The sequence below is a fragment of the Salvelinus namaycush genome, chromosome 10 (genome assembly GCF_016432855.1).
Source record: "Salvelinus namaycush isolate Seneca chromosome 10, SaNama_1.0, whole genome shotgun sequence".
NCBI lineage: Eukaryota > Metazoa > Chordata > Actinopteri > Salmoniformes > Salmonidae > Salvelinus > Salvelinus namaycush.
Window position 1 is genome coordinate 10375719 of NC_052316.1, and position 25933 is coordinate 10401651.

Genomic DNA, 25933 nt, shown 5'->3' on the forward strand with positions numbered 1-25933 from the left:
ACTGCAGTTCGAAGTGCTCACATTCCATGGCTACTGGCACGCTGGAGAAGTGTGCTCTTCGTGGATGAATCCATTTCAATTGTCCCGGGCAGATGGCAGAAAGCGTGTATGGTGTCGTGGGTGAGCGGTTTGCCGATGTCAACATTGTGAACAGAGTGCCCCATGGTGGCGGTGGGGTTATGGTATGGGCAGGTATAAGCTACGGACAACAAACATAATTGTGTTTTATCAATGGCAGTTTGAATGCACAGAGATACCGTGACGAGATCCTGAGGCCCATTTGTGACATTCATCCGCCGCCATCACCTCATGTTTCAGCATGATAATGCACAGATCCATACAGAATTCCTGGAAGCTGAAAAATGTCCCAGTTCTTCTATAGCCTGCATACTCACCAGACATGTCCCCCATTGAGCATGTTTGGGATGCTCTGGATCGACGTGTATGACAGCGTGTTCCAGTTCCTGCCAATATCCAGGAACTTCGCACAGGCAGGGAAAAGGAGTGGGACATCAGTCCACAATCAACAGCCGGATCAACTATGCGAAGGACAAGTCATGCTGCATGAGGTAAATGGTGGTCACCAGATACGGACTGGTTTTCTGATCCATGCCCCTACTTGTTGTTGTGGGCAACAGATGCATATCTGTATTCCCAGTCATGTGAAATCCATAGATATGGGCCTAATACATTTTTTCCAATTTCCCTTAACTGCTGTAACTATGACATTTTTGCATGGTGAGTTTATTTTTGTTTGGTCTGTCTAACCAGGAAAAACTCTGGGTCGTAGTTATAGCCACACCTTTTCCTGGTCAGGGAAAAACACAGGGCCTGGCCCCCATTACATTAAATACAACTTGCAAGCAACTACAAAACGCAGTTAGAAGTTGCTCCCCAAATTTTGCCAGTACTTAGCATACAATGCAACATTTCATCAAAATACATGCAAAAATACCAAATTTGACCACCGGTGAACCCTAAAACTGTATGACACACGACCGACAGTGCTTTGCAAGAGTAAGTATTTGGCTCAGAAACAATAAGTTGCCTCTATAGATCCAATGGTTTGCAGGAGAACGAAGGAAACCAACTGATGAGCAAGGAGGCAAATCTAAAAATGGCAGAACCCAAAGAAAGGAAATCACAAATTGAAAGCAGTGAAAATATTTATTGAAGGCACAATTTCAAGAAAAGTTTAAGCTACACAACACTAATGACCAAAAGGGACCCATTTTTTGTGTTAGAAAACAATTTAATTGTGATGTTTTTTTTACTAAGAGGCTCAAGAGAAAGGTCCCAAGCTGTAATCAAAATATACATGTTTCATAGCTATAAAACCTATCGTTTCTGAATACCAACTTTGTGGTACAAAAGAAACTATATACAGCTTTTCACCCCCCTGACAATGACCTCACTTGAAGAAATCCTGCCATCTTAATGTTAAGTGATTGAGGTTGTAATGATTTTAAATGCTGTGCAATTTTGCATAATTGGGAAATCCACTCCTGGCCTGGGATATGCAAAGCAAGTAAAATACCTATAATAGCAGTACATGCTACATATTGATATGGAGACAAGTGTCGCTTATTCTTGAGTAATCTACAAACAAATTGTCAATCCTCTGCATTGCTGGAGTCCAATTATGAATAGGTTAGCATGTAATAAACTGGTGTTCAAGAAAACTAGTGATCGAACAATGTCTGAGCACTGTGGTTCCTCACATGACCCTGAAATTCTATTGCTTTGCACCAATTTAAAATAAGGAACTTGATGCAATTAATTGAGGAAAGAACCTCAACATTTCCCAATATAAAATTATGCACATGTGGAATGTCCAAGTATTAAGACTGATAATTACCTTTTAAAATGTGATCTACAACAGTGTCCACCTTCACTGTAGCAGAATCACTGCAGACCTTTACATTTATGCCAGATGTGTGCATTTCCTATGAGCCTGAGGGGACTTAAGGCAGGAACATACGTTTCTAAACAGACCAAAAAAGGCTTAGTTTGAAAGGCACTTCTCCAAAAACGCAAAATGGATTTCAATTTAAGTTGAACGTTGTCCAGATCCACAAGTCCAGTCCATAGACTACCATGAAAGAGGGTGCCGTATTGCCGTTAGCAATGACTGCATTAAGGTAAAGTCACAGCCCTGTACAATAAGGCTACTAACCCCTTGTGATAAGGCCTTTGAAAACACTATGCCGAGTAACAGACATATGAAAGTATTCACTCTTGTTTTAGGAGCACATGTAAATATGTGAAATAACCATCATTCATCTTGGCATTCAACTGACAGACGCTTCCAATTCTTAAGTTTATTTTATAATTCACAGCAGCAGAGTCACAATAGTCCGCTTTTGTCTGATCCCCGTAAGAGCCTTGTAAAATGTGCTATAATGGGCAGGCAGACTACCACAACTCTGTGGCAGTGCATTATGAATAAAGCTGTGTATACAGGTTCGCTAAAATAACTTGCAAAAAGGCCTTATTTGGTTTTGCGCTGTAGTGTATCACAAAATTGTATAAATATACTAAATTGACAGCCACTGCATCAGGAGGCAAGCCATTAAGACAAATCATAAGACATTGTAAGCCATACTTATCAGGAAAGTTCTAGTAAGACCTTTTGCTAAGGCACAGTCGTTAAGGCAACCACTGACCAATACCTATAAGATACAACAGTATATAGGAATAACAATGTGTACAATACTGGATTTGTACAAAACTTATTGCATATATTTCATAAAAAATGCAAACCTACATCTAGACATACAGTAAACAAGACTAATAATCACAAACCCTGGTACAAGGGGTTTACATATTTAAAAAATAAAAAAGCTAGATAATGAGTTGTGGATTTAATCTTCCCAACTAACTAGCTCATCTTACTTAAAATAAGACTAAAAAGAAAACCTTCATAATACATGGGGGGGATGAACCACCTTGTAATACATTTTATACAAACGGTAAACCCATATCAGCTGTAAACCTGGTCTTCGCAAGCAAGAATTGGAGAGAGGAAGATAAGCTAAATTTTGTTTTGGCTGTAAAATGCCAACGTATCAAATTGAAGGACAAGACTTCTGGAGTAAGGCACAGAAAACATCTGAAGGCAAAGAGGACATGAGGCATCACAGAAGTACCTCAGAACTTAGTGGTGTTGGAACCCAAGGGCAAATGGAATTTACCAAAAGACTGAAGTTCAGGCTACGCCAATCTCTTAAATCAGACTCAGACAGGCAAGTGTAAACTACTTCTGTCGGTGCAGAGAGCAAGGAATTAATTTACCTCGCAAAGGCAAGATGATAGAAACATAAAACTTTTCTTTTTTACCCAGTAAAATCGGGTGTGCACGTTTCTTTTCCATATGGTTTATAGGTCGACTTACATAGATATGCGTATATAAATATACTAGGAATGATGGAAGTGATTGCTGTGGTGGATGCTACTTCACGACAAGAGTCGCTTCCCCACAACTTGACATAGTAGAGGTCGTGAAGGGATGGGGGCAGCCCATTAGCAGTAGCGTTTTGGGCTGCACCCCTCAGATGGTAGATTTGGAGAAGGAGACCCTCAGGTGGTGGTTCTCACCCAGGTCGTGATTGTGGAACTCGATGAGGGACTCTATGGCCTCCTCAACTGAGCTCATCTGGACCAAGGCCATCTTGCGGTCTTTCCTAAAAAATAAAAACATTGCACACGGTCAGATATGCAGCCTTTCCTTAAACATTCAAAGGGATAGTTCATCCAAAATGACATTTTGGTTTCCTTACCCTGTTGCGGTATATGGACAAGGTGTGGCAACAATCCATGCCTTCGTTTAAGTTATGTTTCACTGGCACTGTTTCACAGTGCTAATGTTTTAGCATTTATGGCACAAATCTCATTCAAGTCATAGGACCAATATTAGCATTTATTTATTAATTCAGGGGAAACCCATTGACCAGGGCCTCATTCTCAAGGGTGCCCCGATCACTAATACAACAAATCAATTCAATTTTAAAGAGGGCATTCAATACAATGTAAAAAACAAACACGCAACACAATTTGAAAAATGGTTACATTCCTCATCTACTAGGTCCTCAAAACTAAAATTGCCAGAGCAGCACCAGAACATTCACTTGTAATGAGCTTTGTAAATTGTTCCAGCTGTTATATGCATTAAGACTAAAAGCTGATTTACTCAATTCGGTGGACACCCGAGGAACCTCAGTTAACCAGTTTGGTGTTATTTATTACGCTGCTCTATCGATCGCTACATACAGTGTCTTAAGGTATTCACACCCTTGGATGTTTTTCCACAATTATGTTGTGTTAAATCCTGCATTTAAAATGGATTAACATGAGATGTGTCACTGGCCTACACGCAATACCCCATAATGTCAAAGTGGATTTATTTTTACAAATTAATAAATTGAAAGCTAAAATGTCTTTAGTCAATAAGTATACAACCACTTACAGCAAGCCTAAATAAGTCCAGGTGTAAAAATTTGCTTAAGTCACATAAGATGCATGGACTGTGTGCAATAATAGTTAACATGAATTTTGAATGACTACGTCATCTCTGTACCCCACACACAATCATCTAAAAGGTCCCTCAGTCGAACAGTGAATTTCAAACATATTTCAACCACAAAGACCAGGGTCGTTTTCCAATGCCTTGCAAAGGGCACCTACAGGTAGATGGGTAAAAAAAAAAATAATGTTTAAGCAGACATTGAATATGTCTTTGAGCATTAAGTTATTAATTACACTTTGGATGGCGTATCAATACACCCAGTCACAAGGATACAAGCATCCTTCCTAACTCAGTTGCCGGAGAGGAATGAAACCGCTAAGGGATATCATTAAGCCAATGGAGACTAAAACAGCGACAGCTTTTTCCTATCACAGCCATTAAACTGAGGGATGGCTCAACATTGTAGTTACTCCTGTACAGAATAAAAAAATATTCCAAAACATGCATCCTGCTTACAAGGCACTAAAGTAATATTGCAAAAAATGTGGCAAAGCAATTAACTTTTTGTCCTGGATACCAATTATGTTCAGGGCAAATCCAATACAACACATTACCGAGTACCACTCTCCATATTTTCAAGCATAGTGGTGGCTGCATCATGTTATGTGTAATCGTTAAGGACTGGGGAGTGTTTCAGGATAAAAAAAATTAAACAGAACTAACCACAGGCAGAACTAACCACAGGCAAAATCCTAGAGGAAAACCTGCTTCGGTTTGCTTTCCACCAGACCGAGATTTCACCTTTCAGCAGGACAATCACCTAAAACAATGCCAAATCTACACTGGAGTTGCTTACCAAGAGTGGTCAAGTTACAGTTGACTGAAATCTACAGCAAGACCTGAAAATGGTTGTCTAGCAATGGTCAACAACTAATTTGACAGAGCTTGAAGAATTTTTTCAAGAATAATGGGATGTTGCTGCACAATCCAAGTGTGGAAAGCTCTGCGACATATCCAGAAAGACTCACAGCTGTAATCGCTGCCAAAGGTGCTTCTAGAAAGCATCGACTCAGGCATGTGCATACTTATGTAAACAAGATATTTCTGTATTTCTTTAAACATGTTTTCACTGTCCATTTTGAATTCAAGTTGTAACAAAATGTGGAACAAGTTAAAGGGTAGGAATACTTTCTGAAGACACTGTCAGACTGCCATCATTGAAGATGTTTGTGGTGATGTCAAAATTGGGGGTGTTGTACAAAACAAAACGTTTGAATTACCTCGAACCAATCAGAGTGCCAAAGCCACATTTTCAAACGCTGCATTACCCATGTGTGTTCTGGCTCTGGCCAACCCATCGGTTTTTGGAAACAGTCAGACGATCTAGAATGGATTTCTATTCAAGAAATCATCAGGGAGGTACTACGGCCCAGACACATTGCGTTTGGCCGGAGCAAGGAGTTTGGGTAGCCAGGCAAGCGTAGTAGAGCTTTTTAAATAAAAAATTGTGGTGACCAACGGGACTTTAATGAGTACCAGCAAACCTTTTGATACAGGATGCAGTGCCGAGTATTAAAACAGTCACCTGCGATAAAGTGAAGGGCGCTATGGTAGACAGCATTCAAAAGGTTTCAGAGTAGCAGCTGCTGCATTCTGGTAAATGGTGTCACCCTAGTCAAGAACTGGCAGGAAAATTGACTGTACAATCTGCTTTTTAGGGAGAGGCAAAATATATTTCTAAATAATCCCACTTTAAATCTTAGAATCAAAAATATATAGTCAAGAACCCAATCGATGGGAGAACCATTCAATAAATATGTAGCACATCAAACATTTTTGCCAGAATTCAAGAACATTTAGTCTTGCCCACATTAAGTACAAGTTTTATAAAGGCAAAAAAGTCAGATTGCAACTAACAACGACTGGTCTACAGTTGGGGCGATTGCATGCAGACGATGCTGTCATGTATACAGATGAATATAACACTTTAACCGATAGACAAATATTTATATAAATAGTAAAGAGAACAGGTCCCAATACCGACCCCTGCGGTACACATTAAGTAATAGCCAGAAAACTAGACTTAACACCATCAGAAATCGAAGTGTTCCGTCTGACAGAATTTTCAAACCACTTGAAAGAAGCCTGATCCAGGCCTATATCAGTCAACTTTTAAAATGATAATGTGATGGTCAACCATGTTGAAGACCTTGGAAAAGGTCTATCAATAAGGCAGAAAAAAAATGATCTAAGCAATTAACACTAACACGATGCCATGTTCAGGTCTAAAACCAGACTGGTGCACATTAAGAATAGAGTGAGAAGCTGTGAGTTTAGGGATTATTTATTAGGAAATTGGACAGCAGTTATCTAAGTCAGAAGGATCTCATCTTATGTTGGGGGACGACGTGACGCTTTCCAGATCTTCAGGATAACACAAGAAACAATTGTCAAATTAAAAATAGGGCAAAGGTTCTGCAATAAGTGGGGCAGAAAGCTGCATTAAACAGGATTAAGTGAATCAGACCCTATGGATTTTAAAATATCAATCTTTAGAAAAGCACTTAGTACAACAGACAAATGGTAGAAAGGAAAATAAAGTATGCGATTGTTAGAAAAGATTGTACAGAATGATGCACTGAGTCAACTAAAGGACTCCGGAATGAGGAATTTTCAAAGGCTATCCTTTCAAATAGGTGGCCAGCTGAAGCAAAATGGTTATTAAAAGCACCACAAAGTGTCAATTTTGTCTAGCATGGGACCAGAGGCTGTCATAACCTGCTGGGGCAACGAAGGGGTGGAGTTTTGTTTCAAAGATTTGACCACTTTCCAGAAGTTGGCTGGATTACCAACCCTCTAATTGACTTTTGAGCTTCACAATCAATTTTAGATACTTTCAGATAATTTAGACATGATGCCCGAATGATTTGAATGGGATTCATGACACATATTCTAACATTTCTGAAATTGGAAACAGTGCCAGGGAACCTAGACCAAAGCATGGATTGCTAGCATACCTTGTTTATAGACTGCTTACAGGGTAAGGAAACCAATGTCATTTTGTTATTTGGGTGAACTACTCCTTTCTCACACGGTCAGATACAGTGCATTCAGCAAGGAATCAGACCCTTTCCCACATTGTTAAGTTAGTCTTATTTTTTTATTATTATGTTTTTTTTATGTCCTCAATCTCCACACCCCATAATGACAGTGTTTAGACATTTTTCCACAATTATAACAAAATAGAAACAATTGCCTTATTTACATAAGTATTCACACCCTTTGCTATGAGACTCAAAATTGAGCTCAGGTGCATCCTGTTTCCATTGATCCTTGAGATCCTACAACTTGGAGTCCACCTGTGGTCATTTGTATTGATTGGACATGATTTGGAAAGGCACACCTGTCTATATAAGGTCGTACAGTTGACAGTGCATGTCAGAGCAGAAACTAAGCCAGGAGGTCGAAGGAATTGTCCGTAGAGCTCAGAGACAAAATTGTGTTGATGCACAGATCTGGGGAAGGGTACTAAAATATTTCTGCAGCATTGAAGGTCCAAGAACGCAGTGGCCTCCATCATTCTTAAATGAAAGAAGTTTGGAACCACCAAAACTCTACCTAGAGCTGGCTGCTTGGCCAAACTGAGCAGTCAGGGGAGAAGGGCCTTGGTCAGGGAGGTGACCAAGAACCTGATGGTCACTGACAGAGCTCCTCTGTGGAGATGAGAGAACCTTCCACAAGGACAACCATCTCTGTAGCACCGCACCAATCAGGTCTTTATGGTAGAGTGGCTGGACGGAAGCCACTCCTCAGTAAAAACCACATGACAGCCCTCTTGGAGTTTGTCACAAGGCACCTAAAGGACTCTGACCATGAGAAACAAGATTCTCTGGTCTGATGAAACCAAACTTTGGCCTGAATGCCAAGCGTCATGTCTGGAGGAAACCTGGCACCATCCCTACAGTGAAGCGTGGTGGCGGCAGCATCATGCTGTGGGGATGTTTTACAGCGGCAGGGACTGGGAGACTAGTCAGGATCAAGGGAAAGATGAAGAGCAAAGTACAGAGATCCTTGATGCAAACCTGCTCCAGAGCACTCAGGACATCAGACTGGGGAAAGGTTCACCTTCCAACAGGACAACGAGCCTAAGATAACGCAAGACTGGCTTCTGGACAAGTCCCTGAATGTCCTTGCGTGGCCCAGCCAGAGCCCGGACTTGAACCCGATCGAACATATCTGGAAATACCTAAAAATAGCTGTGCAGCGTCGCTACCCATCCAACCTGACAGAGCTTGAGTTGATCTGCAGAGAAGAATGGGAGAAACTCCCCAAATACAGGTGTGCCAAACTTTTAGCGTCATACCCAAGATGACTCGAGGCTGTAATCACTGCCAAATGTGCTTCAAAGTACTGAGTAAAGGGTCTGAATACCTACGTAATTTTTTTAAGTTATACACAAACTTGCAAAAAAATTCAAAAACATGTTTATGCTGTGTCATTATGGGGTATTGTGTGCAGATTAATGACGCTATTTTAGAATGTGGATGTAACGTAACAAAATGTGGAAAACGTCGAGGGGTCTAAATACTTTCCAAATACAGACTTTCCTAAAGACATCATACACGTGAGCAGATAAAACATAAAGTTAAAATTTATGGCTGTTTGAGAGTGAAAAAAGAAAACTTACTGGAAGAACTTGAAGGCCTTGACCATTGCACCGGAGCTCGCAAACAGCATCTTGAGGTCATCCTCAACCACAGAGGGACTAAAAAGAAAGACATTGTAAAACTTGATACGCTTTTAGCAAAGTTTACCAATACATTTGTAGAGGTTTTTTTCAAACCACGAAAGCAGTACCTCAGGATTAGCAGCTATCGAAAGGGTCAGGGGACTCATTGCAGGAGAAACTCCTCCAGTCTACTTACGGGATGTTTGAGAGGTGCAGGGTGGCTGAGGGAGGGAATATGTTAGAGTAGTTCTTGGAGCCGGGCTTCTTAAAGCGGTGCAGGGGTGAGTTGCTGTAGTCCTTTGTCAGGCCCTGGTCCTCATGGCCCTCGCGGGGCAGCTGAACATTGGTGTGTTTGGACAGGGTGACGCGCAGCGCTTTCCCATGGAGCCTCTGGCCATTCAGGTGGCTCATTGCTGTTAAAAGCAGAGGTTAAACAGTGTGAGTCTTATATTCAAGGTTTGGGTATATTTCCATCGCTAAATAACCTCAGGTTATTTATTTTTATCCCTTTAGCATCATTGTCAGATGCACATCACTCCCTACACATTGCTGTTCAGTTGGAACTAGTTCTTGGATTTGTTGGAGGTATTCCTTCCCAGGAAAGTTTAGCTGGCCCTTACCTAGCTGCGCCTGAGTCCCATCAGACATCTGGATCAGAGCGTTCTCCTTCTTGTTGAACAGGATCTTCACTCTCATCACGTCGCCATATACACCTTCATACATACAGATTTAAAAGGGGGGGGGGGGGGGGGGGGGACAACCATTTGAAAATCAATTTCACTCTAAACCAGACCAAGCCATCCAATCAAAACCATGTCTTTGGGCACTTAAGATTTGGTTAACACCCATCTAAGCACCACAGGGAAGCTGGGTATATGAATAGCTTCAGTTCATAATCAAGATGCTCCTCCATTTATCTAAATGATAAGGGGGGCAAAATACATTCTAGCAAGAGTGACTGAAGCGACTGATCATTGCAATATTGCATCATGGCCACTAGTGGGAATTGGTCATTTACCATCTCAGGAGGTACTTGTGACTTTACACCATAAAAGCCCATTTAAAATAAAGTGTAGGCTACTGTTTGTACATTGGTTTTAATACATTCAAAGATTTGAAATAGTCTGAGACAGGCTGTGGAACTTAATGTCACTATACTTGGACAGAAAAGGTAAAATAAGGGATTTATGTAGTTTATCAAGGAGGATATTACATTTGCGTCTACAAAAGGACGCCTCCCTGCTAAATTGGTAAAAAAACATTTAGGAAAATGAAGGCACTTAATGGTTAAAAAAAACAGACTGCAAGTCAGAAATTTAGAATAAGGATCAGAAGGAATGCAAAATTGGCCATATGTACTCTGCACAAATGGGAGTCTTGACCATTAACCAAAAGCAATTGATACAGCGTTCATAAAGGGCATGCAAGATGACAAAAATCAAGCATGCAAACTATGACAATAGACAGATGATAAAATCTAAATGTACAGTGGCAAAGTTACAGCATCTCACCGAACTTTCCACAAGATATTCTTATAAATTAAAATGCACAACGTGCAGTTTTGTCATTTGCACTATGTTTAAAGGAATATTCAACTCTGATCTGGAAATTATTCATAGGTTTTCTTGACATGAAATTGGTCCATAGTATTAAAAAGACTAGTCTGCAATATCCATATAGCGTGGGACCGAAAATTGCAGCATTGAGACATCGGCCCAAAATTGCATTTAAGGTCCACGTATTCTTGACCAATTTGGCTTAAGTTGATGATCAGACTCAAAACCATAACTATAGACCATTTTCAGAGAAAGAAAATAGTTTGATAAATTGTCAAATCAGTATCCCTTTAAAGACAGCTGTGGACAGAAACCATGAAAATGCTGCAACTTTTTGCCAAGTGTCTCAAATCAACACGCAAAATATTTGAAAACTAAAATAACAAAAAACTGAAACAAATTAGTTAAGAAAAAGAACAGAACAAACAAGTAGTAATAATAAAAAAGGTGCTAATGATAACATACCGAAAAGAATAAAGAGGCATTGGGGCGTAACTCTCTTTATAAGACAGCAGAGGAAGGCAGCGGAGGGAGGAAGGGACAGGAAAAAGATCGGAGGCAGGAGAGTGGAGGTTCAACATATCATCCACAGCGGAGGCAGTTCCACGGGGAATGGCAACAAAAAAAAACAGTGGTTGGATCATGAGGGTTAATAAATTGGACAGGAGCAAAGTGGGAGGAGATGTGGAGGGGTGGTATATGTAACAATATGATATGAGAAAGATAAGTGGATATATTAACATGTGTTTATATGAATGTGATGTGTACACAATGGATGATGTGGTATAATGGTTGAGAGAAGAAAGTGGGAGAGGGAATTCATGGGGCGTGCAGTCAGTTTGGCAAAAAAAAAGTTTCCAGGTGAAGGTATTAAAACCAAAAAAGAGGGGGAGGGGGAATGGGAGGGAGAGAAACAAGAAAAGGAGGTAAAAACAAGGTCAGTATACAAAGAAATATGAAGTGTTCCATCCAGTATAGAATGTGCTTTAAATCAGAGTGAAGATTACAAACCAACAATGAAACTAGGAGGAATGATACACATGAGGCTGAGACAATACTTCTATAATTCTGTCTGTGTTGACGTGCACCATTACTTTTGAAGAGATACATTCTTTAAATGAATGATTCTAGAAATATTTGTTGGGCTTAAGCTAAAGGCCATGTTAAATGTATAAAAGCAATATTGCACTGCCTGTATGGAATTTATGGAATGAGCTGTCCAATAATTTAAAGTTTATCATGCTCAGTAGATTAAGAGGGACTGGTACCATTATGTTGATGAATATAATGTTCAGAAATTCCACACAGTTAACGTACAATATATAGGTCCAACTGGCTGTATGGTAAATATAGCTATGTATGAGGGCGCAAATAACCTAAAGCTAATCTTCAATTTGAATGAAAACTTGCAAATATTTGGAATTATAATAGTGATTGAATGAGTCAACAAATAAATATTCATGAAGTTTGTGTATCCTAAGTGTTTGCATCTACTGCTAGCGAAACTTCGGTAACGGGGATGGTACAACACTTTCAGAGGAGAACAGGAGTGAGGAAAAACACTAGGGAAAAGCCAAGAGCTCTGCTACACTGTACGCATTGCATTCTTGCAGGAAGTTGACAGTAATGGGGGCTCTATATCACCTAGGCATAACTTAATGCATGGTTTGTTTGTGTGTGGGTAAAGGGAGAGGCCTGAAAAACATTTAATAGAAGTGGATACATTAACATCAATGTTACACGGAGAGCCAGCATATAATACACAGCCCAATTTACTTGGCGTGTGTCATGTGGGCCCACTGAAACAGCCACCTCCGAATATGGGCTGCAGTCCAATTCTCTCCCCAAAGTGTGCTCTCATTCACTCCCCTGCATGAATTTACAAGAAATGTACTGGTGCGAGAAATTTGGTGAAAACTCACAAAGTAGCCCATGCTTATGACAATCAACTTCTAAATGCACGAGGGGTGAGTGAGCAAGTGCACACTTTGGGGCGCAGAGTAGGGAACAGGAATAAAAACCCACGTCCACAGAGGCTTCACAGCTGGACTCAGTCCATCTGGGCCACTATGGGTTGAGAGGGAGTCAAGGAAGGACTAACCTCTGGGTTGAGGTTGCTGACCAGCATGACACAGTGGCCACCGGAGAGTTGGTGGAAGCCCATTCTGCCTGCAGCCGCCACGGGCATGGTCAGTTGGGCCAGGCCTCCGGGGACACCATGCATCGTCAGGCCTGCGGAGGGAAGCAAAAGGGAGGGATACTTTTTTTTTAAACTCCTGAATGGGTTGATAGAGAAAAGGCTGGACTGGAAGCCGCTGAGCACGACTGCTAATCTGCTCATAGGTCCGCAAAAGTTTCAAAGTTGTAGTGTTTCCACTCAATGGTAATGAGGCCAGCTTCCCCCTTGAAATGTAAAGTGTTAGTGAAAAGGTCCGTGTAACTACAATCCATCAATGTTGGTTAGGAGCGAGGAAGGTGTCAGAAAGGACGATCAGACTCACCTGTAGCTTGCTGAATGGCAAAGGCCGGGGGGAAGGCATGAGCTCCTGCGTACGGGTTGGCTGAGATGATCCCGGGAGCACCTGGAGAAACACGCATGGATACAGAGGAGTGTTAATTGATTAGTTGCCTTCAGTTTATTGTAAATTATACAAATATTACATGTTGAAAATGATTGGACAGGTGAAGGGTACGGGTTCAGCCGCATAGCTTCCACCTGTCCAATCATGTCTAAATGAGAAGGGAAGAAGGAGGGAGATAAATTTAAAACGTATTCACCATAGTACTCACCGAAGGCTGCAGCCATGGCCTGGTGGTCGATGGAGGGCTGGCTGTCTCCCGTGGGCAGGTCAGGCCGCGTGTAGTCGCGGCTTTTGTCGTTGTTGTACTTCACGTTCAGGCTGGTCAGCTTGGAGAAGTTGATGCGGAGGGTGCAGCAGGCATTGTAGATGTTCTGCCCATCTAAAGACTTCACCACAGGGCAACAGTTTCAGCATTAAATCAAATTTGATTTATCACATGCGCCGACTACAACAGGTGTAAACCTTACCGTGAAATGCTTACTTACAAACCCTTATCCAACGATGCAGTTCAAGAAGTTAAGAAAATATTTACCAAATAAACTAACGTAATTTAAAAAAAAATAAACAATAAAACTCCATAACCCTCCATTAATGAGGCTATATAGAGTGGGTACTGGTACCAAGTCAATGTGCAGAGGTACAGGTTGGTGGAGGTAATTTGTACATGTAGGTAGGGGTAAAGTGACTATGCATTAATAATCAGCGAGTAGCAGCTGTGTAAAACCAAGGGGGGGGGGGGCACCGCCTAGTATATAGGTCCTGGAAGGCAGGAAGCTTGACCCCAGTGATGTACTGGGTAATGGTACAGCTGTTGAACTTTGAGGATCTGGGGCCAAATCTTTTCAGTCTCCTGAGGGGGAAAAGGTTCTGTTGTGCCCTCTTCACGACAGTCTTGGTATGTTTGGACCATGATAGTTCGTTGGTGATGTGGACACCAAGGATCTTGAAACTATCGACCCACTCCACTACAGTCCCGTCAATGGGGGCCTGTTTGGCCCACCTTTACCTGTAGTCCACGATCAGCTCCTTTGTCTTGCTCCCATTGAGGTGTTGTTGTCCTGGCACCACACTGCAAGTTCTCTGACCTCTCCCTATAGGCCGTCTCATCGTTGTCAGTGATCAGGCCTACCACTGTCGTGTCATCAGCAAACTTAATGATAGCGTTGGAGTCGTGTTTGGCCACGCAGTTGTGGGTGAACAGGGAATACAGGAGGGGACTAAGTACACACCCCTGAGGGGCCCCAGTGTTAAGGATCAGCGTGGAAGACGTGTTGTTGCCTACTCTTACCACCTGGGGGCGGCGTGTCAGGAAGTCCAGGATGCAGTTGCAGAGGGAGGTGTTTAGTCCCAGAGTCCTTAGCTTATTGATGAGCTTCGTGGGCACTATGGTGTTGAATGCTGAGCTGTAGTCAATGAACAGCATTCGCACATAGGTGTTCCTTTTGTCCAGGTGGGAAAGGGCAGTGTGGATTGCGATTGAGATTGCGTCATGCAAATTGGAGTAGGTCTAGGGTTTCTGGGATGGTGGTGTTGATTTGAGTCATGAACGGCCTTTCAAAGCACAAAATGGCTACTGATGTGAGTGCTATGGGGCATTAGTCATTTTGGCAGGTTACCTTCGCATTAGACTGCATCCAAGGATTTGATCATTCATCTTTCAGACTATTCTTTTCCCCACACTCCACACTTAGAACACATTAAAGTTAGGCTCTGAAAACACAATGAAGAAAAATGGGAGGGGAATAAGAACTGCTGTATATTATTGTGACAGGTAGATGGCACTACTTACCAGTTTAGCGTGCTGAGCGGTCAGACCGTCCGAGTACTGCAGCAGGGCCTGGAACTGGTTGTTTTTGGTAAAGGTGATGATCTTCAGCACTGTGCCGAGCTTAGAGAAGATCTGCATGCAAGGAGGGCATGGTCAGGGGGAATACAAGCTCAGACCTATATACAGTCATAAATGTACTGAAAAGTGTGTTTTACCTGATGCAGCACATCCAGGGTGACTGGGTAGAACAGGTTCTCCACTATAACGCGCAGCACAGGGCTGTGCCCACCCATGCCCCCCGAGGCATCCACCCCTGCCATGGGCATGCCCCCTGCCATGGGCATGCCCCCTGCCATGGGCATGCCCCCTGCCATGGGCATGCCCCCTGCCTGGACTGCGTTCACTGCCTGCAGTGCCGCCTGGGCTCTCTGTGAAGAGAGGAAGATGGTTCAATGGAAGTGGCAAGAAGCAAGAAAATCTACAAACGCTCAGGTAGAGCTGACCTGACTCCCACAGACAGTCAATACGTTTCAATGTTCCGAATGTTCTCATTGAACAGCCTCAGGTTAGTTGCTGGACATTTACAAGACATTTCCTGTAAAAATAACTATTTTGGGAAGTAAAAGATTACATTCCAGGGTGCTGCTGACCACTCAGTCCGTGACATGTTTGTATACACAGTGGAAACTCTGGGGCCTGTTTGAGAGTAAAACACCTGGTGGGAAGAAAAACACTGAGGAACACCATGGAGGGAAACTTATTTTCTACCAGCAAAACCCAAACATCTGGGAATGTTCATCTACACTGCAGCAGTGTTTATGTTACCTTCATTGACCTATTAGCAGATAAGAGTAGAGTAATTTGAAGGGGGAGTAGAGTGGACAGCAATGGCTTCCATTGGTCGCCATTGGCATGCGGTCTACCAGGAAACAGTGTTTAGAAAAAGGGAGGGCCTTGTTGGGAGGGTGCATGGTACACACTAGACCATAAGATATCAGTTGGAACATGTTGGGAGGGTGCATGGTACACACTAGACCATAAGATATCAGTTGGAACATGTTGGGAGGGTGCATGGTACACACTAGACCATAAGATATCAGTTGGAACATGTTGGGAGGGTGCATGGTACACACTAGACCATAAGATATCAGTTGGAACATGTTGGGAGGGTGCATGGTACACACTAGACCATAAGATATCAGTTGGAACATGTTGGGAGGGTGCATGGTACACACTAGACCATAAGATATCAATTATTTTCCAATCACGTCAGGTCTGAACACAACCATCATGTTCCCCCCCTTCCATTCCACTGTTCCGACCAGCAAAAAAGTTCTGAACCGGTTCGAACCCCCCAAAAAGTACTGGTTTATATCCCCATCTTCTGAATCAAGCTTGTAAGGTCAGTACATTAGCCTATGTGTCAGACAGGGGAGGGGCAGGTAGCCTAAACACACACTGGCAAAGATTTTCAGCATGCAGGTAGACACTGGAATAAGTCTGAGTGAGGACTTCTCATACATGCGCTTTGTTGGGGGCCAATTGTTTTTGGTGTGCCTGGAACGCAAAGTATTAATCAGTTCCCGTGCTTTTAAAATAACGCTTCTTTTCTGGAACATTATGGGTCACTTTTGTTCCAGGATACATTTCAGTTCCTTGAAAAAATATATATTTTCTGGTTTTCAGTTGTGTTCCCTGAACTGGGTACAACCCTGCAAGATATTCAGGGAAAGGTAAACTTGAGACACACTCTGCGGAATAAAGTAGAAGTTGAACAAATTAGCAGTCGTATGCCGACAGCTCCATTTTCAGCAACACGGCAGAATATAGGTTCATTCTGATTGGCTAAAGTCAGCTGACAAGTAGACTGGTGGTTTGTTTGTGCAACCACACAAGCCCTGGCAAGAACAGATTGTTTCCAAATGAGTCATTTTGACCCAGCAATACAGGAAACGGAGAGCGCAGGAGGCCAATTCAAAATAAAGAAAACCAAAAATGTGGAACACTACACAGCAAACTAGTCCGCTGTGGAGGAAACCCACTTCATGTTGGCTCTAAGCATCAAACACTAATTGCTCAGAGAAACCTAGAAAATGAAAGTCAAAATGAATGAAGAGTAATTATGAAAGAAGGTTCAGGGTGGCAGCTGAAATCCCTTGCTGATGTGTTTTGTAGACAAGCTCCTTTGTCCAAGCAACGTTGAAAACATGAAGCGTACTCGAGTTCAGCCTTCTCTTATGGCCTTCCAGAAGTAGTAAGCCTGCACAGATAAAGGGTTATGCAACTGTTGAGAAGGAAGTAGCTGCAGCAGAGTGACTCACCACTTGGTTGGGGGAGTTGTCCGTCTTGAGCTCCTTGTGGTTGGAGTACTGCATGAAGATGGGGTGGTTGCGGATGACCGGCGTCACCGAGGAGTAGTAGCTGACCATGGTCTGAGCCGCATCCTCGGTGTTCATCTCTATGAAGGCCTGGACACAGGAGAATGTCATAAGAACACCATTTCTGGGAGAGAAAAAAAGCTACAGATAGCAGGCGGGCCATATCATTCACTCTACTACTACAACAGTTGTATGCTCCTCTCTGGTTAACAGTTGGTTACTACCAGCTTATGAAATGGTAACTAATACGCCCCTCCCCTCTGAGCGGAGGGCAAGAGAACCCTGGTAAAGCAAATGAGCTAGGGTTGGCATGGGAGACCACTTACCTGGTTTTTTCCTTTGAGCATGAGCAGGTTGGTGACTTTGCCAAAGGGCAGGCCCAGGGAGATGACCTCGGCCTCATTGATGTCGTTGGGGAGCTTGCGCACGTGGATGACGCGCGACGGGATGCCCGGGCCCCTTATGTCACCTTTGAACTTCTTGCTGTCATTGCCATTGGCTGTGGAGGAGAGGGAGCAAGAAAGAGAGAGAGCCTACTGTTGGGATGTACACCCTTTTGATAATTCAGCCGAAGTAGATCAGAATTGGAAGAGGTGGTGCTCAAACTTCGCTCATCGTGGATTCAAAAGTTTACTTGGTTGATATTAATACAAACGGAGGTTTAAACACTGACCTGCTGCGCTGGTCATTATATAGGGTCCGTTTGCCACGCAGGAGAAAAGCTCGTCTGATCCTCTCTGCAAATGGAGAAGGATATGCAATTGAGACCAATGCAGAACTGCACCACCAGCGTCATTTTAAAGACATGACCAGCCTAATGACTGAATAGCACATTTCTCCCATTTTATTTTTAGTTAAGACCTATGGTTTACAATGGAAAAGGGAGAAACGTCTTGTCTCGTATGCATTGGGACCAAAAAAGAAACTCGTAACAGCCACAGGTAAACCCACCCACTTTGACCTATCAAAATAATGGGAAGACCAATATTGACAATCACAAATCTTGGCACAGGTTCTCCCCATCACAGCCAAAACAAACAGATGGACTACTAGGCTGTCCCTCTACTAGCCTTTCCCGTGGACCTGTATGAAGGTACCGGGTGACACATTCCCTTGTGACAAAGGGAACAGGAAAAGGTCAGCTGCTTAGCTAACATGAAAAGTTGTGAACCTGAGTCTACAGCCCCTGAGCTACAAGTAGAAGAAGCAGACAAAGAAAGACGAGGAATGCGCATAGATAAGACCATACGCAGACTGACAGGGATCCAATGACCGGACTTGCTAACCTCATTAAGTCCTCTATGGCCTACGGTAGGGGAAGGGGGGGTGTAAATGGACACAACCCAATCTCTCCATCCCAACCCCCACTGCCCTTGCATTTCATGTGCATGCATGTGCTTGTATGCATGTTGGGGTCATCCGTATTGGCATAGGTTTAAGGGAGGGAACCAGAGAATTCAGTGGGAAGGGAGGAAAAAAAACAACTCGGTTTCTGGGTCGCCAAGCAGCAGGAATGAGAGGGCGGGGAGGGACGGGGGAGCAGAAACCCGAGTCATGGGCCTGGTGGTACATCACTCCGCAGTCTGGCACAACCCAGGTGGGTACTGATAGGGGGTGATGTCTCAGATGGTGATCTGCTCACACACTCCCCATAGTCGATGGACCAATCCCCCAAAAAACTAATTAGCTAAAAGCCTCAACATAATTTTGCTTGAAACAAACGTATAAGTTGTTCTTACATCACCTACATAGCCCAACTATATTTCCCTTGAACTATAAGCCTATGCTGATAAAGAAAAGCCTAAACCACAGTAAAACCGGATTTAAACAAATACAGAGCCATAAACATACAATGCCCTATAAAACAGAGGTAGTTTTACAGCGTGTGTAAAACAAGGCTGCACACCATCTGTCCTCTAGTCTATAACACCAACAATAGGTGGAAACAGACAACGCTCAAGGAAATGATTCACCACCAGCTAGCCAGCGCTTTTCATGTAATCGACAATGTGGACGGGAAGCTTGCTCTGGTTAACACAAGGAGTACACAACTAAACAGCCTTCCGCAGTGCTGAGATGGCAACAGAATGTGCTCTCCTCTCACCACCAACCCCTCCAAATTCCACGGGTGCGGGACTCAATGAAAACCATATGTAAGGGGTCGAGTGTAAATTGTGTGTAAAGGTCTGCAAAAGAGGTTTGGTAGCAAAAAGCATGTTCCTGGTCCTGCTACAGACTAAAAATAAAATAAATTAACACTTAGCAGGACTGGCAGGCCAAGTCACAGAGCAGGCTTTGTCTGCCACAAACACTCAAATGGCTTTTACAAGGGCAAGGAGAACTTACTACTCAATTGGCCAGACTGTTCGGTAAAAAAAATAGAACTTATTGATTAAAGACATAACACTTGATATGTATTCAGTTGTCAAAAGTTAAGCCCGTTAAGTATTATGTCCTATAAAATAACTATGCGATAGAACAAGACTTGTTATAAAACTCAGTTAAGCTGCAATGCTTTAAAAAGCTGTGCTAAGGCTTTCAGTTGGTTAGCAATGTTAATGAAGTGAGTGGTTTTCTAATGGAGTTTTCAGAGGGAGCTTTTGAGGGGCTAAATTACAAGATTAGAAAGGTGTGGAGAGGGAAAAGCAGGGGGGGTGAAAAAGACTGCGCAGGCAAGCAGGAGACAAAGCACCGCAAGAATGGGGTCGTTACCAGGGCAGCACTGAATGTCACTCCGTCCCCATAGAAACCATAGACTGTGGCTCCAGGTGAGGTGCGCTGCTAAGCCACACCCGTGACTCTTAGCCTAAATACACAAGGCTGATTCTCTTCAGACCCACAGCCAGGTCTAAAATTCTCCTGGCAATTACCCTGCCGCACACAAATGTTCAAAACTAGTTTAAAAGGCCAGTTCCGATTAAAATAGGGGATCCTTGGAGGTGGCCAAGTGAGATCTTGTTACTTATCAACATGTAAATTATTGAACGGCAATTCAATCCTCTGCCTCTTAAAGCTCAATGCACCGAAGGTGGATCTAGCATTCGTCTGCCTATCGTTCACAGCGCTGTGTTTTAGGGACCACCTGCTGTATACATCTGACTGACGAAATGTTTCATGCCATGTAAAAATCGGTGCGCACTCGGCGAGTTATGTACTCTCGGCCAGCAAACACAAATGGTGTGTCTGAACCCCTTAAAGCCACTAAATCGCGGCTGCCGTGAGTTTTAATCTAGTTCGTAGCCTATATGCTGGCTACCTAGAAACTTTTGCCAATGGCAACTGACATGATCAAACACAGGCCACCCAGCCCTTTCCCATACCATCCTTTCCCTAATCAGCTTGTGTGGGGTAAACAGAGGCCAGAGGAACAACATGCATGTTGAAAATGGGGGGAAACATATTTGCATGTGCTGAATTGGTTCCATTCACCCCACCACCCTCTCCCATCTTTGAGGAATGAGATTGAGAGGCCATCTCCACAGCCAAGGTAAATAGGCCTAGTCTTTACATTTAATGACCTATTCCTCATCTTTATATAAAAAAAATGTTTAAAGGTAGAGCATAACATAGGATTAGAAAACTATGAAAAACCCCAAAATTACATTTGATGATTGAACCTGTTCACTACACCTCCAGTGGCATTTCAAGAACATTGACATCAACTATTACGTTGGCCTAAAATAGCTGCAGTCTTCTCCAGGATAACTATCACTTACGAAAATATAGGCCTATAATATCACAATAACATCAAAGTAATAAAATATTGCACTCGCCTGGTTACAATTTTCATAACTAAATGTTAAGGGGCAACAATTTGTACTGATCCAAATTACACAGTTCCACCCAAGATCCTCTCAACCATTTTGAAACAGTCAACAGGCCATTCTTTGATGTCAGCAGTTTGTAATGACACACCCCAGGGGGAGAACAGGAAACACAAGAAGCAATTACCAAAATGGAGTGAAAAAAACACACCCGCATTCCAGCAAACTGCTCCCTTTTCCTGTGAAGATAACCTGGCTACGTATTACCACCACCTTAAGGTTACCGATGTGCGCTGGCTTGTGTGTAACAAAATGGCCTTCTCATATGCACGTGGTACCTGTAAGAATCAGTCTTTGTGCTGTGTGCTAAGAGTCCCCCCTTGGCTAGGTACATACCACAGACGATTATCTCTGCGAAAAAGAGATGCGAGGAATGCAGTTGCTGTGGGGTGGCCTTTGAAGACCAAGCTGGGAAGCGACAGTAACAGTCTGTAGAGCATAGACGTGCAACATGCACCGAGTCAGGAACACCGGCTCCGTGTGTTTGCTCGCCATCCCAAAACCACATATCCTGGAGTCACTCAACATCAACATCCATCAGGGGAATGAGACAGCACTTTCAACTGCATATCTGCTGTGTAGAGCATAAAAATCCTCATAAATTTCCACCATCTAGAAACATCTGCTTTTGCTCAAGTTAGCTAGCCCTGGCCAATAGACTGCAGGGGGCATTTGATGGTAAAAGTAGGCGTTTTCTTGAGAAATGACCAGCCTATGAGTGGTTCAGCATTACGATTGGCTAACACTTACTGGGACATGTGCTGGTGTATCAGTGAAGAGACAAGCGTCCTTAAGACGTCCTTAAGAGAGACAAGCGCTTGGAGGAGCCAGAACACTGGAATGTACCAAGAGCATTCCCGGCACAATGCCAAAGCCAACCAATAATTAGGCTCGACTTTTTCCACAGCAACGTTCTCGCCACACAGAATGAAAACAGTTTGAGAAATGTAAACTTGGTAACTGGTTACCAGTGACAAGGCAGAGTTTTACTTTTCCTTGCCCCCATAAAGTGTAGCAAAGTGTCATGAAAGAAAACAAGCAACATTAGGGAGGCATTTCCCCTTAATTGTATCCTTTACTTTGTGCATGCCTCCTCTACAGTTCCACAACACGGTTTAATCAGTCAACTACCATGAAAAAATGCTAACAAAAGGAACCTGTTGGGTGACTTGAAGCCAATTAAAAACTTGCGACCTAAGCAAACTGGATATTCCCACTGCCAGATCCAAACTGGTTGTAGGTGTGCTTTCACATGCTAGCTTCTTTGAAAGCTTTCATTTCTCATGGAGCAAATAGTTGGCATGGCTGCCGTAATAACAAGAATATAATTAGGGATAAAATGCAGCACGAGCAACAATTGGTCAAATCCACACACGGCTACATCCATAGGTCATTCTAATCTGAAGCCCTTGTCAAACACCTCTTGTTCTGACATGTTGAAGCAGGGGAAAAGCGAAAGGAGAAAAGAGGGTGCCTACCTTTGTACCAACTGTAATATCGTGGACACTGCTGTGAAGAAAAGAGAAGACAGGAATGTTAGAAGCAGTAAGGATGAAAGATTAAAATGCCCAAATTAAGGTTAAAAGACTAAGAGGTTCACTATTGTATAGTTAAGAGCCAGAAACCCCAAAAGGTAGAGAAAAGCTTAAAAAAAAAACAGCGAACTAGATTTATTTATCAGATGCAGAAAAGTTGAAAAGCGGACAGTCAGTCAACATTGGTACCAATAGGCTACTCAACTTTTTTAAAGTGCATTTTATTGTCCACGTGTCTAACCTTAATATGAAGCAAAACTGCCATATAGGCTGCCTAGCCAACAATAAAAAAAATAGTTATGTCAAAATAAGAGCAGGATGTCACCTCAGAAAAAGCTACGTTAAGACCAAACACTTCCAAAAACACTACCAAAATAAATGTGCTCTGCACTTAGGCCTGAACTCAAGTTAATAGGCAGGTTTCCATGGACCCAGTTTTATACGACAAAAGCAACGTCGCAATGTCTATTTTCTATGCGATCTTTCTAAATGTTGACAAAAAAAATCCCATGACAAGTTAATGGAAAAGTAGCTAATGACTTCATTTTTATTTAAGCTTTATTTAACTAGGCAAATCAGCTAAGAACAAATTCTTATTTACAATGACAGCCTAGGAACAGTGGGTTAACTGCCTTGTTCAGGGGCAGAACGACAGACGTTTACCGTGTCAGCTCGGGGATTCGATCTAGCAACCTTTCGGTTAGTGACCTAACGCTCTAACCACTAGGCTACCCTGCTGCCCCTCATAAAGGAACCATGCAGAACATACAATTGTCAAGTTTCATAAACCGAATTCGCAATAGCATTGGACATCTGGAGCAGTGCTGCCACCAGTAAGGTCGGGTGCTAGATTAGATGTTACAGATGATAGTTTATTCTTTTGACACAAATAAGACTAGGGAGGTTGCCAAATGCCTCTCCACTTCTAAATGTATGTTGAATGTCCATAATAGGAATTGCTAGAAAGTAAAAAGTTTGACTTTATAATTCTACCAAGATCAAGTAGAAAAACAATGTTAGCCAATTGTCTAAATTTCATTTAAGGCAAAGCATTCCCTTGATACCCTCTAATGTTAAAGGTGGAAAGAGCAAAAAGCAAACCGTTCCCTTTCCCACAGCTTTGCCCATGAAAAATGAGTGGTATTTGGCGGACACTCAGTTGAAGATTAACCTCCACATCCTGTTTCTCATGCGAGACAGCCAGGAAACTCAGCCCAAAAGCTCTCTCAAGCCTTCCTCCCATCTACCACCCTTTCTCAATCATAATTAGATTGATCAACCACTGATCAATATAAATAACTTGACCAGTGGCTGAAAACCACAGTAACATAATTATGTGCCATTCTTTAGGACAAAAGGAATACACATATGCAAAATCGTCTTGTGGCAAATATGCCCCTCAAACTCCCATAAGCCAAATATCTGCAGCCATGACAAATTCCTTGTGGTTTCAAAGCCCACACATGACAATTTTACAAAAAAAATGCTAAATGCTTTCTTTACACGTTGGAATCTACTGAAAAAGAAAACTGTTCCATCTTTTAGGATTATATGCTTTCAAAGTAGACAAATAAAGGCTACATTGACTGCAAGGGGGAGGATAAGCAAGACAATGCAACAGCTCAAATCACTCCCTCAATTCTCACACCAAGTCATTGCATGCTGAGAAACCTGATCACCACCATTATGGAGGTTTCTTAGCATCAACAACGGGGATCTCACAGTGCTACATGAATTAGACGTAAAAATTGATTCCAACATACAACAAAAAATCTAAGTGATATGAAAATCAGCCTAAAAATCATGTTTATTATCCGATATTCACAACTAATGAACTGGTACCTTGCATTTAAAAATGTATATGAAAATAAGAACTTACTCTAGTTCAGTGACGTAAGTAGATCCCATAGGATACAAATCAGTCTCTAGACGGCTGGAAGAAATGTGGGGTTAATAACAAGCCTATAATATTATATTTTCACTGTTTGCTCTGAATTTCAAGCATAATGATCACTATAGCAATATTAACAACATTTAAAAATTCTCAAGTATTGTTTCTCTCAACGTCTGCAGCAGAAATATTACTTGTGTACAACAAGCATGGTTGGATAACCACGTTAGCAACGTCATGGCAAGACTTCTAAAACTAAGTAAATAGCTATAGTTTAACCGTCAGCAAAGTTAGACAATACGGTAGGTAGATAGGCCCATCTACATTACAATATCTTGGCAAACATTCTTGCAACACACACTAATCCAACGCCCCACTGCCACAGGTGGTTCCAGTTTTCAGTGGCTAGAACTAGTGCCTTAGCCAAACTAGCATCCATACCACAGAAAAGCTAGCTAGTCCACTCAATATGCGTCACTGTCTTGTTTTTTATTAACTAAAGAGCAATTTAGTCTAGACAACAGCAAGAAAATAGCCTGCTAGTGTTAACTACAACGCCAAAACAACAATGTTGGTTGGTAACTAACGACGTTAAGCATCTCGGAGTATCTATCACGGATGCACAGAAAATAAGCTTTACCATGTTTCCATCGCAACCAAAAGACAATAACACAATACTAGGTTAACTAGCTCATTTTCGTTACAGGACATATTTAATATAGCATGTTAGTTTGTTGCTCTTTTCTCGAGAGCATAACTTCTTCCTTGAACTTACCCGTCCATTGCACAACACGGAACTAGCTACACAAGTTAGACCAACAAGTCTGTTGCCTGGCTGACTTTTCTTATACCCTTACAAAATGGCGGAGAACAGAGAAGCGAAATGTGATTAGCCTAGTAAAGCCCAACGATTGGGGAGAACAGAAAAAATGTGGGCGTCTGAGACGAGAAGTGGGTGCTGATAGGACAAGACGATAGTTGCTAGAGAAGGGCGGTCTTAAAAAAGTTGTCCATGGACTTTGATTGTAAATGGTCAATTGTCAGTCACAAATTAAATCCGCATGACGATAAAAAGATTGTTATTTTCATAATTTTTATGCAGAATTAATTTGTGATACAACTGTCTACATATGTGTTGAAAAATGGCATATCCTGGTATTGCATGGCTGAACCTGTGCTTCCAACACCTTTTGGTGTAAGTTCGT

General features: G+C 42.3%; 1 protein-coding gene across 6 annotated transcripts; it reads right to left on the minus strand.

The window, feature by feature from the left end:
- Window positions 1–1154: 1154 nt before the first annotated feature.
- ptbp1b (polypyrimidine tract binding protein 1b) lies at window positions 1155–25586 on the minus strand. 6 transcript variants are annotated; one of them, XM_039002165.1, is made up of 16 exons: window positions 25504–25586; window positions 24717–24770; window positions 22781–22811; window positions 18152–18215; window positions 17805–17977; window positions 17422–17568; window positions 15316–15528; window positions 15122–15232; window positions 13529–13718; window positions 13252–13332; window positions 12852–12982; window positions 11216–11249; window positions 9815–9907; window positions 9391–9607; window positions 9153–9230; window positions 1155–3683 (listed from the first exon to the last, which is right to left on the minus strand). In XM_039002165.1, exons 1-16 carry the CDS (start codon window positions 25509–25511, stop codon window positions 3551–3553), a joined length of 1758 nt encoding a protein of 585 aa, XP_038858093.1. In that variant the 5' UTR covers window positions 25512–25586; the 3' UTR covers window positions 1155–3550. The 6 variants fall into 6 exon arrangements, with proteins under 6 accessions (XP_038858093.1, XP_038858096.1, XP_038858094.1 ...); XM_039002168.1 differs by having other exon boundaries at window positions 3551–3683; window positions 13541–13718; window positions 22781–22808; XM_039002166.1 differs by having other exon boundaries at window positions 3551–3683; window positions 22781–22808.
- Window positions 25587–25933: the final 347 nt, after the last annotated feature.

Bases quoted from the DNA above. Each gene is read 5' to 3' on its own strand.
- ptbp1b (XM_039002165.1), bottom strand. The intron at 17,978-18,151 runs GTCAGTGTTTAA...TCTCCTCCACAG, and splicing joins TATAATGACCAGCGCAGCAG to CCAATGGCAATGACAGCAAG. The intron at 13,719-15,121 runs GTAAGTAGTGCC...CCTGTGGTGAAG, and splicing joins CCGCTCAGCACGCTAAACTG to TCTTTAGATGGGCAGAACAT.